This window comes from Taudactylus pleione, unplaced genomic scaffold (assembly GCF_031769625.1).
Source record: "Taudactylus pleione unplaced genomic scaffold, aTauple2 ptg001314l, whole genome shotgun sequence".
NCBI lineage: Eukaryota > Metazoa > Chordata > Amphibia > Anura > Myobatrachidae > Taudactylus > Taudactylus pleione.
The window spans coordinates 7,493,764-7,513,624 of NW_028285714.1; the positions used below are offsets into that span (position 1 = coordinate 7,493,764).

General features: G+C 39.4%; 1 protein-coding gene across 3 annotated transcripts in view; it reads right to left on the minus strand.

The window, feature by feature from the left end:
* Positions 1 to 19,861, minus strand: part of NRG3 (neuregulin 3) — a 944,800-nt gene that overhangs the window by 283,883 nt on the left and 641,056 nt on the right. For all 3 annotated transcript variants that reach the window (XM_088463066.1, XM_088463067.1, XM_088463065.1), the window contains exon 3: positions 15,096 to 15,169. In XM_088463066.1, the coding sequence (XP_088319192.1) occupies positions 15,096 to 15,169 (74 nt within the window). The remainder of the gene's footprint in view (positions 1 to 15,095; positions 15,170 to 19,861) is intronic.

Consider the following 19,861-nt stretch of genomic DNA (forward strand, 5'->3'; position numbering starts at 1 on the left):
ATCCAGTGCTGTGCACATTAAGAGGCATCATCAGCTGCACATTGGTAGCACCAATGAGCATTGCATCAGCCATATGGAGATGTAAATCTCCATCTGAACATGGCTGCTGGAATCAATGTAACTACAGCAAAAGATGCAGTTGGTGACCGCGACACTCCCTTGTCTGGCTAGCCACCTTTCTGCTTCCAAAAATATCCACTGAAGTTGTCTCTCTCTGCAATCATATTATTTCTATTACTTTCACTGGTAACCAATAGGATGCATGCATAGTGCAGCTAGATGCAAGTGCGGACTAAAAACGCAGGCCACTAGCTGAACCTGCACCATTGAATCAGGCCCATAATGCAGCAAAGATAAGCATGCAGCAGGTCTTCTGGCGATGTGTCCACTATATTTGTATGAATGAGGACAGGGTAGCAGGTGACATAATGGGCCTGATTCTGAGTGAAACAGATCTCTTATGACAGATACAAATGGTGATTTATGCAGATGCAGATCAGACACAGATGTAAATACACTCATTGTTGCCTATATCCATCCTATTCTGAGTCAGACATAATTTAGCAGAATCTTATCGTGAAATAGGGCTTTAAGGGTGGGATCTGGGTAGACACAATGTGATCATATGTAACCTCCCTGACTTCTGCGATCCTCGTTAAAAAAGGAACCAGTTTCTTATGTATCTCTTGCACTTAGGAAGTGGCCGACGTAAACTCAATGGATGGCATGGGCTTCCTTTTGCACATGCACAAACCGCAGCATCAGTTGATTGGATACTTACATTAACAGGTAGTAAATCGGACTTCCACAGCTTCCCGCAACTTCAGTCGCTTTGCAAGTGACTCAGAATCAGCCCCAATTGGAGCAAGACAAAAGAGTCAAGTGGGAAGACACAGACTCAGATAATGGAAAAGTGCAGGGCAGGGGCGTATCTATAATGGGTGCAGGGTGTGTGGGGCTCATGGGTCCCAGGTCCAGGAGGCGTTCACTGCATGCCCTGCCCCATATAGCCTTATACTTACCTGTCCATAGTCTCCAGAGTGCTGCTCAGCAACACTGGGCTTTGCTGTAGAGCAGCATAAATCACTGGGAAAATGGTGGTGGCCATTTTCGTGGTGACTCGTGCAGGTGCAGTACTGCTGTCCCCAGAAAAACACCAGAAGCCTTGACGTGGCCTGATATGTATTTCTATTATCATATAGTATTCAAATCTCATTGCTGATCCTTTGCAGAGTGCTGGGGGAACATTTTTCCTTTTTGTTGTCTAGATTAACCCCTCCCTTTTCATGCAACTTTGAAGGGCCATTAATTAATTTTAACAACCATCATTTTATATAGCTCTCCTATCTCTCATACCTGTTCATCTTTGAATTTGGAGATAAATGATATAACACCGAGACATATTTATCTAGCCATAAGCTGGGTGGAAATGGGGAAATGGTTGTTTTCAATGTTTTAGACATATCATCATTGGGTGTGATTTAGAGTTGTACAAAAACCTGCTGTCTGTACTGCGCATGTGCAGATCTCCTTCTGCAAGCTCACTTGCAGTGCCCAGATGCCGCAGCCTGATTGACAAGCTGGGACCATTTGGGGGTGGAGCTGGCATGGCATCAGGAGGCATCCCAGTAAATAGGGGTGTGTTTGCCCCATTTTCTGTGCATGCTGAAGCAGTGGTTGCATCCTTGTAAGCAGCTTCACTGGCTTTAGTTGCATGAAACCACTGGGCATCCCGAATAACCTGAAGGTTACTCATGATCAATGATCATGCAGAGTGATCCGATGATGTGTCTTCAGATGCAGCAGTGGATCAAAGAAGCTAGCAGGAGGCATCTATATACACAAGATGCTTCCAGTGGCATTAGCATATTATTGCACAGTAGCTGCATCCACAGAAGCAGCTACTGTACAACAGCGTACATCTCTAAATCAGTCTTATTTGTTATGTAACAAATGCCTAATGCAGGAGACACATTAGGTAAACTGAAGCAAAATTCCTCAGTCCCCATAATTTGGAGCAATATGTCAAGCATAGAGATTGACCTTAATACCTATATCCATCTGAGAATAGCAGATCCCTTCCCAAAAGGCTGGACTGTACGCATGTGCTGATCTATGCCTGGACATTTACACTAAAGACACTGGATCGGAATCCTGAAGTTCATTTTTTAACCACTGTGGTAAACTAGGACAAAAAAGATCAATAGGGTTCATCACTGGGACAGCCTCTTATCAAATATGCTGTCTCAGCATGACTTTAAAACTCTATTAAGTCATCTGTTGTCGCTGTGAAAAGCATCAATAACAAATGTTACTTACTGGTCAACAATATGGAGATTATGTTAAATATCTCCCTTAGAAGAGTGAATAAATGTACCAATGGATTTAGGTATTGATAACAATGAATGTGTTACATGTTAGCAGTGTTAGTAGTATTTTAAGGAACTATTATTAATCTTTATCTACGGACTCATTCAAGTAACAATTCAGCCACTACTGTAATTTACGAGTCTGGATTCCCTACAAATGTGTGATTTGTGAAGTAGTAAAGTGCATAATTAGATTCTAATTTATTTTGATCAGTGTAAAACTACTGTTCATGCTATAGATCACACTAAGATGGAATGCCTCAAAAACGGTTTCCAATGAAGTGGTCCTCTTTAGTGTGTTCTGCACTGTGCAGTTTGTTCTGCACTGTGCACAGTTGAAGGGATCACTTGGGGGTCTATTTATTATCACTTAAGTTATACAATAGCAGGTGAAAAATTTAAATTTTCACCTTCTTTTGTATAATTTAAGTGTCACCTGCTGGGGGTGGGGGTCTAATTCAGACACCTGCAAGTGCCAGATAGGACACCGGAGGACGCGTGCAGGGGGTAAAAGACAGTGGGGAATAGAGAGCGGGGGCAGACACAGTGAGGAAATACTTATGGATACCTCATCTGTAGGGGGAAAAGTAGCACTTTTCCAAAAAGCTGACTCTGCAAAAAGAGCAGCTTTTTGGGAATGATACCTGTTGTTAGTGAGGAATGGGTATGTAATGCTGGCTGTTGGGATGCTTCCTGTCAGAATAGTTGGTGCCCCGACAGGGCACCAACTATCCTTCCTCACCCTTCCCCCCCAAACCCTGCCTTTTTGTAGCCTAACCCTAACCCTCTCCACCCCGCACAGTAACCTTCCCCATTAGTGCCTAAACCTGTCTCCCCTTTTCATGCCTAAATCTAACCCTGCCCCTGTTAGTGCCTAACCATAACTCCCCCAATGGTACCTAACCCTAACACTCCCCCAAAGGAGTGCCTAACCCTAACCTCTCCCCAACCTCCCCCCCAAAACCTAACCCTAACCCCACTATGCTCCTTAAACCTAGCCCATCTACCGCGGCTAACGCTAAGCGCGCCCCAGATTTACCTTGTTCGGGCTGGTGTCCTTCGGCGTTCTGGCACCGGGATTAAGATAGGTGTATTTGGATGCCTATCTTGAGCCCCTTGTCGGGATTCCAATGTCGGTATTGAGACCGGCGGCTGCATAACTACATCCCGTTAGTGAGGCATGATGAATGCCTCCAAAACAATTTTTAAACTTGCAGCGAGTTTAAAACATATTTATCACTAGTGATAACTATGTCATGATGAATAGGCCCTAAGTTTCCCATCATTTAACATGCAATGCTCTTGTAATAAGAGCAGCACAGCTAAGAAAAAGGATGTTAAACCCTTATGTGAATAAATTGTAACATATGTGTAGACAGCCACTTTAGATCTACTCTTCAAACATTCTAAATGAACCTCTTTGTATCAGTGGCAAGAAGACAGCGTTTACATTACGTTCATTATAGAGGATGTACAGTATTCTAGTGGCATATTAACAGTTTGAGTATGTGGATATACCTGTATGAATCAGCAGAGATGAATCAATCTGTTCATACAAACTTGTTTCTTTATTTGATGTAAGCAGATGCTGGGGTCATGTAACCAGCATGTGTTCATCTCAAATATAAAAAAACAAATTCATTTGAACATATTGGCATGCCTCCCCTGACACACACCAAACACAGGGCCCACATACAAAATAGAATATTGATTAAATATCAAGAATCATGGGAAAACCCAATTCAGTAGAACAAAATAACTTTAATAATGCTTTTTCACATCACATTAGAAAGCAAAACCAGAAAGGGTATTGCTTCAAACTTCAATTCCTTAAAACAATCAATGCATGAAAATAAACCTACTAGCTTGGGATTCTAGCATGCAGTGTTCTGGTCTCCATTTATGCCCTGTATCTCATTGAGCCTCCATTCCAGACATTGCTATTAGCATTTATCAAAATATTTTCCTAGTCTAACTAGGTGGAGGGCAATGGTGCTTGCGCTCCCTTCCTAGTTATATGGCCATGGATCTCCCCTGGTTTTGGATCTGATTCTGGTTTTGGATTTTTTTCCTTGGTGTTTTCTTTTTAGGTTTTGGTTTTGGATCTGTATTTTTTCCAAAAAATTATATAAACAGCTAAAACCACATAATTTGGGCCTGTTTTTGTTCCTACAGTATAATTAACCTTAATAACAATAATTTTCCGGCATTTCTAGGCATTTTTAACCACCTCACAGCTCACAATATTGATTTCACTATTTTTCACCAATACAAGCCAAAGGCTGCAGCGACCTGGCTGGCTGAAGTAAGCAACAGAGCAGCAGCACAAACGCACAGTAGTTTAAAAAAAATATAGGACATCTATGAAACATTGCCACACAGCAGTGGCAGACAGGATGGCAGTTTAATAAACTATAATAATGTCAGTCGGCAATGCCCCAAATTGTGCCAAATGTAAAGGAAAGAGGTGCAAGATGGAATTGTCCCTCCCACCCACTCTTATGTGGGATATTAAAAAGGACATGTACAGTTTAACAAACCAAACACTTTAGCCACTAGGACTGACACTTTCGTGGCTGAACTCCTTGGTTTGTTTGGGTTCCCACAAAACATTTTTTGGAAGGACTACCTTCAATTATTAAGGAGGAGGTTGTTGATGAGGGTGTTGGAGGTGGAGATTGCATGTGCTGGTCCAAACTGCTGGTAGCTGATACTGGACTGCTTGTTATTAATTTACAAATTATAATTTTGTTAAACAAGTTGCATGAACTCGCTGCAAATGACGTAACAGGGAGGAGCTGCTTCCTCTGCTAACTTTGGCTTTACAAATGGAACAGATGCCTTCACAACTGTTGTCAGAAATTAGATTCAAATAATTCCACACCCAAGACGTTGCTTTTCTGGCTTTATTTTTATCAGTAGCAAGAACGATTGCCACTGGTGGCTGATTTACGCAAACTCCATCTTTATCATCAACATCCACATTAGCGTCAGATAATACACAAATTTCCCCCTCATCCTCCTTTTGCACTTCCTCCTCATTTTTTATTATTTCACCATCTAATAATAGCACAGCCATCATGGCATCAGTGATCCACTGTGAAACTGGGTGACAGCTGTTATACTTACTTCCTCTATCAAAGGACTGTTTAATAATCAATTGTTTTTTTAAATTAATTCTGATCACGAGTGAGGATGTAGATGATGATGTTTGTGTTGGCGATCGAAGGCGCTTGGATCCCACAGAGAGGGAGCAGGTAGGTGACACTCGACTTGTTACGTTTTGAGTTTTGGAACTTGGTGACATACACTTTGATATTTGATAAATGTGCTCCAAATTACATAACAAGGAGGAGATTCCTAGGTGATTTAGGTCCCTCCCTCTACTCACACTTGCTTTGCAATGGTTACATATGGCTTGACAATTGTTGTCCGGATTGGGGTGGAAATAATTCCACACGTAAGAAGTGCATTTTTTTTGTATTTTGCCCTGGTATGACAACAATGGGCTTTGGCTTTTTCAATCCATGGGCAACAGCTGTTGCCTTACTTACACAAAGGGCATCCTTGGCATCAACATCCCCATCACCAACTTCATCATTATCAACATCCTCATCACCCTTAGCACCTTCAACTACCAAAATATCCTCCTCCTCCATGTGCAATTCCACAGAAGCATCCTAATTGACTACATCTGCAAGATGTTTACTGCCCTTTCTCACATTAACAGAGGGCACACAAATGGAGGATCCTCCAGTACACTAGTATTTAGGTCTGGCTCACACATGACAACTGCGGACACACTTGCCCTCTCCACAGGGATTTGTGATTTTGATTTCTCAGGGCACACAGTTGTTTTTTCTGAAGGTCTATCAGAATCAGAACCAGCAGTCTTCATAAAGAATGGCCAAGGCCTTATCCTTTCCTTGCCACTTCGTGTAGTGAATGGCATATTGCCAATTTTTTGTTTATCTAAAGGCAAATTTCCTTTCAATTTTTTTTTCAGAACTTCAGTAAAAGTAGCTTTACCATATCGACACCATGACTTAAGCCCTGGGGCATGGACCTTCATAGAGGACGATGAAGTTGATGACCTTGCACTGCTGGTGGCAGCTACAACTTGTGGTTCTTGGCCTTGCTCTCCTGTCATGTGACAGCCCTCCATATTTTCTATGGTCTTGAAGCAGTGTGACAAGCACCAATAGTGTAGCCAAGGTGCGGTTACAAAATTCACACACATGCAGTCATGCGCACACACAAAAATATTAGAAAAAAAGACAAATGATGATTTTAATTTTTTTTTTGAGCTCCAGAAGAACTTGGACCCAGAGCACTGACTGATCACAACTGGAGTCGGGCAGCACTACGTTGCATTGCCGATTTGCTAGATCTTGTGCGGTTAAGCCTAACATGCACGCACACATACACACAGAAAAATATAAAAGACACTTTGATTGATAATTTTTTTTACTAATATATATATATTTTTTTGAGCCCAGATGGACACAGCAGACATGTAAAAACACCAGCCCTGAATGTATCAGCAGCACCAGCCCAGGACACAGCAGGCAGCCCAGATGGATCAGGAGACAGCACAGTGACAGTGACAGCACTGTGACCAGGGGTGCCAAGAGGGGGGGAGCAGGTACAGATTACCGGGGCCCGGGCATCCTGAGGGGCCTGGTGGGGGCCTGGGTCCGGTGCCACTCCCCCTCCCTCATAGCAGCCCAGCACACAGCGTGTGCTGAGCTGCAGTGGAGACTGCTCGTGGCTGCTGAGCAGCAGCCACAGCAGTCTCCTATGCCTGTGGGGAGGAGCGATCACACTGATCGCACCCCCCTGGTTTTGAGCTTTTTTCCGGGAAGGGGCATGGCCACGCCTCCAACGATTAGGCCACGCCCCCTATTACCCAGGCCCGCCGCTGCTCTCAGCGGGCCTGACAATGACCAGACCAGAATGGATCAGCAGTCACCAGACCAGGACACAGCAGATAGCACAAGCACCTCTCCCAGCCCTACATTACCCACCCTCCCTGTTCAGTCTCCACAGCCGGAGTGAAATGGCATCCATTGCGTGGCCTTATACTGCATTGATCACAGAGGTGAAGGCTCATTTTGCCTCAGTTTTAAGATCAGAGTCAGGCGGGAAACTCCGAGCCTGCTTGGATCAAACTCTGTTATGCTAAATTCGGGTGGGGGTTCGGATCTCTGGAATCCAAACCCGCTCATCTCTAATTAGAATGCCATCCACTTAATAACTTTTGGCATCATGGAATACATCTTGCAAGATGATGCACAGCATATACATAGCAGATGGCAATGAACATTATGATGCAATGGGCCAGAAAATCCGCATTCAATAGACATTTAGGTGGGCATAAAATCTTATCAGGTAACAAAATAAATAAATATTAACATTGCCTTGCTTTGGTATGCCTCTATGTATAAGCCTGTGTTAGGGGGGAAATTGCTGTCCTTAGATCAAAACACAGATTTATCTGTCCAGGGAGCAGTCTGCAGGGGAGGAGCCTTAATGATATATTTCACCTTAATACGGTGAGGGCCTTTTTACAAAAAGGAAGGCAATGCAAACTTATATGTGAGAGAATATAAGCCTTTTTGTAAGTTTATATCTTTTGCACCTACAGTAGTTAAGTGCGAGGCACAAGTACTGTAATAAACCAGGCACATATGCTAAAGATTTAGATGAAGGTCTTCTTGAGATATGTATAGCTCTGCAAATTTCTTTTGTGTAATATATGCCTGATTTACTTCTAACTTTGCCTTGGCCTGAAATGTGTATTCTGTTCAGTATCAGTCTGTACAATATGAATATATTTTCAAAGTGGATTCCCCTTATGTGTATCCTGTGCTTTACTATTCACTGTATTGTATATACCTTTTAATATTTTCTTCATCAAGCTATTGGATACTTGATACTCAAAGTCAGTATCCTAGACAGGGAAAAGTGCATTGGGAGTGCGCACTCCCCCAGCTGACAATTAACACCTAATTCGTCCCCAGGTCTTGGTGATGATGCTTCACAACATTATCAACATGTGTCCACCAAGAGTGTAGCCAATGGAGCATGTGCTTCTGGTTCCAGTAGTGGACAGGAGGCACGATCAGGGCTGGGATTGCCTGCCCAGGCCCCTGAAGCAGAAAAATGCGAAGATGATTGTGGCCCAAAGGAAGAGCTGCCACTCATGTGCATAGCCAAATGCAGCCTGTTTCCAAAGGCAGCATGTAGAAACTATAGATACAAAAAGGGCGCAGGTCTTCCTCTGTCACTTTCGGATCTCCCTGGCCTCCATTGACTATCATCATCAAATTCTATCCTCTGCTTCTGCCCTAAACTGAGCATCATAATCAATCCTGTCCTCTACTCCTCGTTTTACCTTACAGCACATAATTTACTCACTGTTAATTTTTAGACACATGCATCTCCCTGAAAAATGTCTTCTCTTTATTGTCTGTGCAACTGTTTCCCTCTCAGCTATTTCCCACACACTTCTTCCGTTTGCCCAAACTACCTACTGTTCTCGTTTCCCTGCACCTCAGCCACCACTTTTATTCCCACTTTACACCTGATCATCTTCCTACTTTTCTGCTGATTTCAGTTGATTAGACACAACATGGAGGAACCTTACAATGGCAAGTTGGCAAATTATATTTATTTGTATAGTTTTTGCCCTATGATGCTAGTAAAATCATGACTGCAGTACAATTTGCAGAATTTTGTCACTGTAGGCTTTCTTATGTAAATTGCACAAGTACAATGGCAGTAATTGTATAGCCACAATACCTATTCATATTGCAATCATTTAATCACATAGAAAAGTCAAGATGAGTTTTTTGGGTCAAAAAAGGCAATTGGAGTGGTTTGGTGGCAAATAATGAGAATGTGGAGAAGTCTGATGGCTGAAAAGAGGCATGTGGATGAATCTGATTGCCCAAAAGTGTGCTTGTGGAGGAGTCTGATGGCACATAATGGCTATATAGAAGAGACTGATGGCACAAATGGGTCGTGTGAAGGAGTCTGATGGCACACAGGGGCATGTTCAGGAGTCCGATGGCATATGGGAAGCATGTGGTGGGGTCTATTGGCAAAAATGAGCATGTGGAGAATTCTGATGACATAAATAATTCACATGGAGAAGTGTGATGTCACTAAAAAGGCATATAGTGTAGTCTGGTGGCATATAAGGGGCATGTGGAGGGTATGATGTTGTATAAAGGGAATTTGGGGGTTGGTTCTGACATGTGAAACACCTGTACCTGGCTAGCATATTTCTTCACTACCCTTCATGTCAAGAGCTGGCTACACCACTGCTTAAAGTCAGTGGTTCTCAAGGAACAGTTTCCTATAACTACCAATTTGGTTACAGTGAAACTCTATACTAGACACTACTTTGACCGCTAGTCAGGATGTCCATTAGAAGAAAGTGCTTCCACTGTGAACCTACATCTGCTGCTAGCATGCCAGCATTTCCTGACTTCAAAGGGCTGTGACCAATGCAGACCCTGGAAGCCAGGTTTTGTGCACATGTGTATTTGTATCTTTTCCTACAGGACTAACATTTTTGCACATGTGCAATAGTAACTTATAGAGTTCAGACTGGCGCCAACCTGAGCTGCAGCCCAGGCAGCACTATGGACTTACAACTCTACAAATTACTCATGTGATGCATTTGTGGGAGCATTTAAATATTACCTGTTGGATGCCATAGTTTTACTTATGAATTGTTACATTATTAATGGAAAGTAATAAAAAATAAATATATTTGCTAATCATGCAACGTATGGCAAGAGACAGAAATGTGTTTGGATTCAATGCTGAGTAAAGCAATCAAAGGAGTAAAAAGTTAAGGTTTATGGGTAGGTATTAGGGTTAGAGATAGCAGGGAAATATTTACTGGAATGCCGGATGATCAGAGCTCTGACCCAGAAGTGATGGTCACATGATTGCCAAGACCCAGAAGATGCCCATGGAATTGTTGCAGCAGCCAGGTGCAGTTGAGTCATAGTTTGGCCCCCAGGACGAAATCTCAACATTCTAAAATGTCAACTTTTCATCACTGTCTACATGATATGGTCAATGTCAAAATTATAATGTTGATATTCTCATGCTGACAATTTTCTTAATATTCATTTCAGAGAGTTGGTGACATATTAACCTAAAACAAACATTTATTTACACTATAGTTCTTTAGGTATTTATCAAGTAAACTAATAGTTAATTTCTATAATACAGCAGCTTGTTTATAATTGTCCATTTTCAGTGCTCACAAGATATTAAATAAAGTAATACAATGAATTGATTTTATTCTATATATACTGTACATGTAAATGAGACAGAGGGCCCATATCCCAGCACCACTGGGCATTATGTATCAAATCCAATGCCATTATAATAGTGGAGCTATACATTGTGGACAGAAGCACTAATTGATTTGAGACGTCATGAGTTGTTCCACTTCTTTGTCCAGAGAGCGTGGTATGAGATAGACTTCTCATGTAATTTGGCAGGAATATAGGAGTGACGTGACATCCCAAATTCATAGTATTAGTAACTTAAGATGAGATGTAGTCAAAAGGTCAACAGTAACAATTTTGAAATTCAGTGTCGACAGTTATGATGTGACATTGTTATAATGTTGACAGGCAACTGGTTGCCATTCTCAGAATGCCGACAGAAAAATGTCAGAATGTCAACGTTAAGGTTAGGTTGCAGGAGGGTGGGTTAAAGTTAGGTTGCGAGGTAAGGTTAGGAGTTAGGCTATGGGGGTGGAAAGTTAGCGATATGCACTAGAGGGAGAGTTAGGGGTAGGGATTAGTGGTTGGGATAATAGAGAAATACACCAGAGAATCAGAACTCTGACCTCGAAGTGACAGTCACAAGACAGCTGGCACCTGCAAGTTGCTGATGGTAGTGCTGCAACCATTGGGAGCAAGATAAACAACCAGGACAAAATGTTGACATGCTAACATGTCAAAATGTCATTATTGTCTACATGATGAATGTCATTATGGTCAATGACAATATTATGACTGTGTCAATATTCTTATGCCGACATAAATTCAAAATTCTGACTGTACCCACCCTTTAAGATCTAGGAAATGCTGGCCTAATGGCAAATAAATCTACACTGGTAAAGTTTCTTAAATAATTTGGGCTGCTTCCATTTAGGAACATCTTGGAAATTAGCCCTTTATTTGTGGAAATATTCCTATTATATTTACATATTGATATTATATTTGAGTCAGTTCCTGAGATCACGTTATTAAAACAACATCTATATTGAAAGGGCTTATGGATGGGGTAAACAGAAAACCTCCTATCCCCCTCACTAGTGAAATAATGGGATACATGTACACTGCACATATATATGTTGTATGTCAAAGATGGGAGGCCGCTGCCAGTGGGCAACTCAATAGGATGCCCATCAGTGTGAACATTAAGTTAATGAAACAGTAGTGGCTGCCACTACTGCAACTGCATCCACCTCTGAATCACCCCCATATGGGCATATTCAATTGGGGGCGAGACAAGCAAAAATCCCGCACCTGTGAGGTTTTCCTGCAGGTGCAGTATTTTGCTATTCAATTAGGTGCAGATTCTTTTTTTGTTGTGCTCCGGGTGTTTGTTTATTTCACTTTTCGTTAATTGTTAATTGTAGGCAAAATCAGCAGGACTTGCTCTGGAACCCCGTCGGCACCCCCCATGAGGACTAATTGAGCAATTGGAAGTTTCCAATTAGCTTAATTAGTCCATAATTACTTATTTTATGCAGCACTGTCTTCTGCATCCACCATCTGAAGATGGGTCTTCTGCAGCAGGGTGTATAGGTCAGTGTGTGTGAGTGTTTGTTAGTGTTTGTAAGTGTGTATGAGTAGGTGTATGTGTATGAGTGCTGTGTGTGTGTGATCCCCAGTGAGTTTGGCCCTCCAGTGTCTGTGTGACCCCCGGAATGGGCGCTGGGAGAACAACATCTCCCAGCAGCCCTTGCTCCTCCCACCAGCCCCTGGAGCCTCCCAGCAGCCCCCTATCCAGTGAGAAGATAGAGGGGAGGCCACCAGGAGCTGCGGAGACCACCAGAGACCCCCAGCCAGGTAAGTGCAGAATTTTTATTAAAACATTTTTTACGCGGCGCTGGGTTTTCAGAGCTTTTATTTTGGTATCGGGAGCATCCATTCCCGTGGTAATCCAAAATTGGGCGCAAGGAGTGCAAGGTTTTTTTCCTCGCTAAACCTTGCACCCAATTTAAAATGCCCCGTAGTGTGACAGTTTTGGCACACAAATGTATTCTTCAGCCATTATCTCAGTTTATAGATGGCTTTCTTCAGCTTTTTGACAAACAAATACCCACTTATATAAAATAAACAGATCAACTTGATTGATATGCTACCTAAGATTCCCTGTTGGCTACTATTAATGTTAAGTCCCCCCATACCATCATCCCACATCAACCCATACAGCTTTGGCATCTATACACTGTATATGATCAGGTCCAGATGTCATCTGTTAAATTTATTTTGAAACTTCTGGACTGAATTCTCAAATGTAACCATTTTAAATACAGAGATGCATACTTTATCTAGCTAACAGGCACTGCAATGGAGTCAAATATAGCACCCAGTTTTGCTAATACCTACTGTATATGTACTATCATGAGTAGTCCATTTTTTCACACATATTCTGCAGATATTCCATTTTATAAATATTTTATAGATGACATCATTTTGGTACGGTTGTATGCAAGGGAGACTTTTTGAAGAAATAATGGATTTTTTAAGCCATCTGCAAAGTCCTGTGAAATTTATGTATAAACTTGACAGAATACTGCAAGGACAGAAGACTGGTAATACTATTTTGTAAACCTACAGTGAGAATTACACTTTTGCAAGCTACCCCTCAGTGACAATATAGTGTTCAACAAACTGAATTACAAATAGAGAAAATTCAAATGAGATTCATTCAGAGAGGCTATTCTAAATCAGTAGCTTATACATGTGGCAAGAAAACATACATGAGACTGTCCAAATATCATGTATATGATGGTGATCAAAAACGTGAGATTAGGGTAATTATTACTAATACCTATGACACCTAAACACTAAGTGTAAAGAAAGCAATTTAACAGAACTGGCTCCTATTATTGATGGGACAAACATTACTGAACATGCCTGAAAAAACCACTACAATGGCTCGGGAACCCACTACATAAGCCTGACATTATAATGGTAAAAAGGGATGTTTTAGCATTAATTGCATTACCTGCAAAGGTATGAATGCTGAACTATCCTTAAACACATCGATATAATGGCAAGAAGATTCCCATAAATACTTTCTAACGTACAATAGTGACTATGGGCTTAATTCAGAGATGTACACAAACCCAAATGTTCACGTACCGTACATCTCCGATGGCATGAGATCTGCGCATGTGCAGATCTCATTCTTCAAGATCACTTGCAGTGGCCTGGACACTGCAGCCTGATTGACAGGCTGTGGCAGTTTTAGGCCAGAGTGGGGGTGGCAACAGCCAGCATTTTCTGGGCATGCAGAAGCCAGTGTCTGTGTACTTGGATGCAGCATCACTTGCTTTAGCAGCATGAATTCCATGGTCATCCTGAGTAACCTGAGGGTTGCTCAAAGGAATGATGTTCATGCATATTATCCGATGCTGATTCTTTTGACACAGCAGTGAATCAGAGAAGCCGCATGAGGATTCTATCTACATAAAATACCTCCTGCGGAATTAGCATATTATCACACAGCCGCTGCATACAAAGATGTAGCAGCTGTGTGATTAGCGTACATCTTTGAATTGGGCCCTGTGTTAAATATACACTTACTAGTCTGTGTGCATTGATGTATGTGGGACTAATAACCAGACCATTTTGTGAATGGATGGCTAATTATAATTCCTCTATTAGTCTATCTCTCAGCTCTGGTAGCACTAAAATGCCTGTGGCACAACATTGCAAAAACAATTGGTCTACTATGCAATCTAGGTTGCCTAGGTTAGGCTAAAAACAAAATGGAACAAAAACTGTTTCCTGCAACAACCGAAAGAATACAATGTTGATATTCTGTTTTACATATATCAACAGTCTCCCGTAATGGTGTTGGAAGTGAAATAGACCAGTCATTACCCAAGGAAAGTAACGTCCATTTTTACTACGAGCGCCAGTGTATTTTTGTAAAGATAGTCTTTTGTGCTCTTGTGGAACAACAAATTCATGGATCATAATCACCAACTTGCAAGTTTGAGTCTACTGTACAGTAAGTGTACAGTATCTGATGTACTGTATATGGCCTATGTAAAAATCAGGTACATTGGAACATATGTTGCTGATGCACACATGCATGCAACTTGTGATTTTTCCAACTTTACAAATGCAGATATAAACAAATAAAATATATAAATAATGTTGTGTTGGTTTTTTCTTGCTTTTTTAGTGAATGCATTTTAGGTCTACTATTTTGGATGCAAATGTTCTCAAATATTCACAGCACTAACAACATATTAAGTTCTGCATCATTTTCTGGTCGATTCTTACATCTACAGTATTAGCATTCTAACAATTTACTCAGCATGGCATAATCTTAAAAAGTCAATGAAACAGAAATCCATGCAATGACTCAAAGACTTTTTAATGTTGTCAATAAATGGTAACATAGGTTGTAATTATAAAATTGATAATTGTAATTTGCACCTACTTGGATCAGACAATACTGAATCAGTTTTCGGTAAAAACTGGTCACATCGCACACCTTGGTAGCCCTCTTTGCACCTGCACAAAAGTGACAAAAAAATTGCTTTAAAATTGGTGATGATATACAAGATTATCAAGACATCATCAAATGTAGGTAATACTATTTGAACCTTTTTCACTCATTTATTTTTTTCTAAAATAAAGTTTTTCATATTTGTAAACTGAAAACAAAACTGGTCCAAAAATGTTTTTGCAAATGTAAAATATAAATATATTTCCACACGCTTTTGCAGTAATGTTCACATAAGATAGTAAGATGATTGATAAACCATTAATTCTCTATTGATTGTATTGCTGAAAACTGTCATAAAAAGTAACCAGTAATAAGGACAAAATATTATCCAGCTACTATAAATTGGTTTTAACAAACAAATAAGCATAAACAGTTTTACATTACTAAGAAAAGGTGAATGTCTAGTCTAGGGATGGTATCTTTTCAAATACAGTAAATATAAGTCAGATTAATTCTCTAGTACAGGCCTGGTCAATCCGTGGCTGTTGATAAAGTTCCAGCATACTTTACCAGCTGATCGGTGGGAGGTTATGCTGGGGTTTGTAGCTTCACAACAGCTGGAGAGCCACATGTTGGCCAGGCCTGCTCTAGCACATAACTTTAATGATTGCATTATGTCCACCAAATGGGAGTAGAGTAAGAAAATTATTTGAAAATCTTATAAAAAGTTGAGATTTATTTATCATAAGATTACACCAATTGTAATAATTATATTTGTAATGTAATAACAATAGTATTTTTTTATTTTTATTATTATTTATTATTATACGGTTAATTCTTCCATATCCAAATATTCCGAAATATTGGATTTTTTTTTGCATGACTGAGATAATGAAACCTTTGATTGTTGATGGTTCAATGTACACATACTTTCTCTAAGGCACAAATTATTAAAATGAATGTATAAAATGACCTACAGGCTTTGTGTATAGGGTGTATATGAAACATAAGTTAATTTAATTTCTGTACACAAACTTTGTTTGAGCCACAAAATTATTGAAATATTGTATAAAATGACCTGCAGGCTGTGTGTATAAGGTCTATATAACACATAAATGCCTTCTGTGTGTATATTTGGATCCCATTCCCAAGATATTTCATTATTAAATGCAAATATTAAAAAATACTGAATATTTTCCATTATACAAAATACCCCTGGTCCCAAGCATTTTGGATATGAGAGACTCAAAATGTATATTAATAAAACAAAAATTAAAAAACGTCAACTGAAGAGCTATTACTTTGGGAATGGACAATAGTTCCTGTAAATTTATTTTGATAAATGTTCCTTAAACTGCTTGTACTGCAACATTTTAATTCTAATAAAAATAAATTAAGATGTTAACCTTCATAGAATAATAGGAATATTAATCTGTAATTGCCTCTGCCAGGAACTAAACATTACAATGTCTCATATCTGTGGGTTGAGTCTTCTTTTCAAGTAATTCAAACAATATTACTGTAATTGATCAAATCTTTATATTTTATTCTCATCATGCAGAGTTTATTAAACAAGCTCTAATGACAGTTATTGGATGTAAAATAGACATTTCATTGTTGTTTTTCCAGTTAAAGTGAGTTGCTTGAAGACACGCAGGTTACTTTCCTACTCAAGTGCTTTTTTAAAAGTGTACAAATTAAAATAACACAACAAAACACATTATTTGACTGTTTAATATGTCATTGTCATCTAATAGGAGGAGGAGGAGGAAGGAGGGAAGAACCAAAGAGGATGGAGAAGGAAAAAGAAAAGCTACAACAACAATAACTTAATTTAGACTTTGAATCACATACTGTAGATGCCCAAATGAGCCACATCACAAAACAACACTAGTAACAAATTGAACATAAATACTCCAAAGTTGTGGTGAAAGGATAAACCCGGCGCTACTTTAAAAAGAATAATACAATTGATAAAAGATTAATAGTTTAAGGATATTTTACAGCCTGCTGCAAGTAAAAGAACACAGAAACCATACAGAATGCCCTGGATCTGGAAATATACATTTTTATACATACAATATCTGAGTTTTGCTATGTGGCACAAGGATACTTTAATAATTAAAAAAAACAACCATTATTTTTATCACATAAAAACACATAAATTATCACATAAATAACACTAATAAATTAGTACAAAATCTGAAAGCAATAACTGCAGTAGGAGAAAGACATAAGTTAAATTCAATACACTTTCAATATTTTTAAGTTGATCACTTATTTGGTTCTATAGACAAGCATATGTATGAATAATATATCTCAGTATAACAATTGTTAGGTGAATAAGGAGAGTGAGTCCCATATCAGTTATTGTCCTTAGGAGCTCTTGTTTGATGGAAGAATCTCCAAATATAATAGTCCCAAATGTTAGTAAATAGGAGCAAACTTGCCTTAAGATGTCCTGTCACCTCTGCGCCGTACATAAAGTGTGGTTCCTTTTCCCTGCTGCCAGTTGTATTGGTAGTGGCATATTAACAGTATACACTCTTATTATCGGCTGTAGAGAAACAAGATCTCTGGAGAAAAATATCACTTCTGCACTGGAACTATTCCAGTGAAAATGGAATACACAATGTCTGGTTGGTTCTATGGTATAGAGCCAAATGTCAGCATGTTTTAATCCGCAAAGCCTGAAGTTTTTGAAAATCATATTACACCATGGCATTACTGAGGAATGAGTGACCAATACAGCTTCCCAGAGCACAATACTGAGGTTGTAGCACACGGTCCACACTGTTCAACAAGATCTAATGCACTTTCATACTAGCTTGCAAACGTTAACAAGCACAGAGAAAAGAGCAAGTGGAATAAAAACTCTACAGCCATTAAACATACATTTTACTTATCTTCTAAATACAAAACAATGGGATTTAGAGGTCTTGCTATGAGATACCAAAAATATTATTATTTGCCCATTTTTCTTCATTTCTGTGTGAAGACTATGATAATGTATCATGTGGAGCAGTAGTGAAGTATGATGAACAATACAAAAAAACCTCTTCCTCTTTTTCAAACATGGCTGATCAGAAATTTAGAACTTACTTTTTTGTACAGATAGGTCTAGGTGACTTTGATACACAAAAAACATTTAATAATGCTTTCCCAGCTGACTGACCTATTGTTTGATATAGGTTAGAGCCTCTTGCCTGTGAAATATATAATGCAGTTGCAATATATTAAAAAATATAAAACTCTCAATTTCTACTTCTGCACTGCACACTGATTTCAATAAAAAAAAATCCACCATCTGTAATGTTGCTTTTCTCACTGCCAAAAGAACATTTTTCAGTCTCTCAAAAGTGTAATAGTTGCCTAAACTCCAAAGACCTTGTTAACACATGAAATATTATACAAGCAAACTTCTCCAAACAGTTATTGCAAGTAGGATGAAAAATGGTAATACAACTTAGATAATAAAGTCTACATATGGCATTCCTTGTAAATTTGCAATATGATTTATATTACATCCAGAAAAGCTCCATTTACAGTGAATACTATAATGCTACGGCATGATCTACATATGTGCTGTGTGTTGTTTTCCTGTTTATAGGTAAGAGGTGTACTTTTCTGTTGGAGAGGTGGTATATACAGCACTGTGCTGCTTAAGAGCAGAATGATTGGTAGAGGAAATTCAATTCTTGTGGCGATGCCAGTATGCCGCCTCCGAAATGGTTGCACAGTTCACTATGCAACCAACCATCAATACTGATTTTCCTTAACACTTTATGGAGGAACACGGGAATTTTGATATCAATATATAAATTAGGCTGATTCTGAGATGCACACAAAGTGACTGTATGCTTATAGAAGTAGAATTTCAACTAATGCGGGAGTTAGTGGGTGTGCAAGCGAAAACTCGTGCCGTCCATTTATTTAATGTCAGTCATTGCAATCATCATCACTAGTATATGCTCTTGCACCAGCCCCATGTTAGGTCCAAGAGATACATCTAAAGCAGGCTTCCGTTCCTCATAGCAGAACTTAGAATCATACAGAGCTTTTAATACTGTACATGTCTACGACACATTCCAGTCCAAATTGCAACAGGACAGACATATGCAGAGATGTATAATTTTGCATGTGCTGTATGCAGAAACTTGTCATTTGGTCCATTAAGAGAGATCCATGTGACTGAGAATGAGCCCCAATGTGCGAAAGTGGACATCAACGCATTGCTTGGAGACACATCACAGACAATCAAATCAGCCCATTAGAATGGTTAAGTGTTCATTTGCTGAAAGTGTCACTCTTTAGAGGGCCTATAATAAAGGAGAACTCTACTGTAGTTGACTATTCTTCATCCTGAAATGAATATAATTCGTAGGTTTTTTTATTATTATTTTTTTTTCTTCTCCATAATGAAAAATAGTTTCACTGTATCAATGTATGAGGTTTAAGAAATGGGTGAAACTCATTGTTGTAGAACATTACGATGCAGCATGCCCTGGATACCACAGGTTTCCTACTCTATTACATATAATTTACATATTTTGTATTGTTATAATTAGTTTAGATCTATAGTAAAATAATACAGTTTAAATACATGTTTAGCCTGAGTGAATGTTTTACTTATTATTATAGTATTCCACTTACTCAAATCAACATATACTGCACCTATGATAATAGGTGCAGGATGTATTGATTTGAGTAAGTTTAATACTAACATACAGTAAAGCTAAAAGAAGATTCTCGGCAAT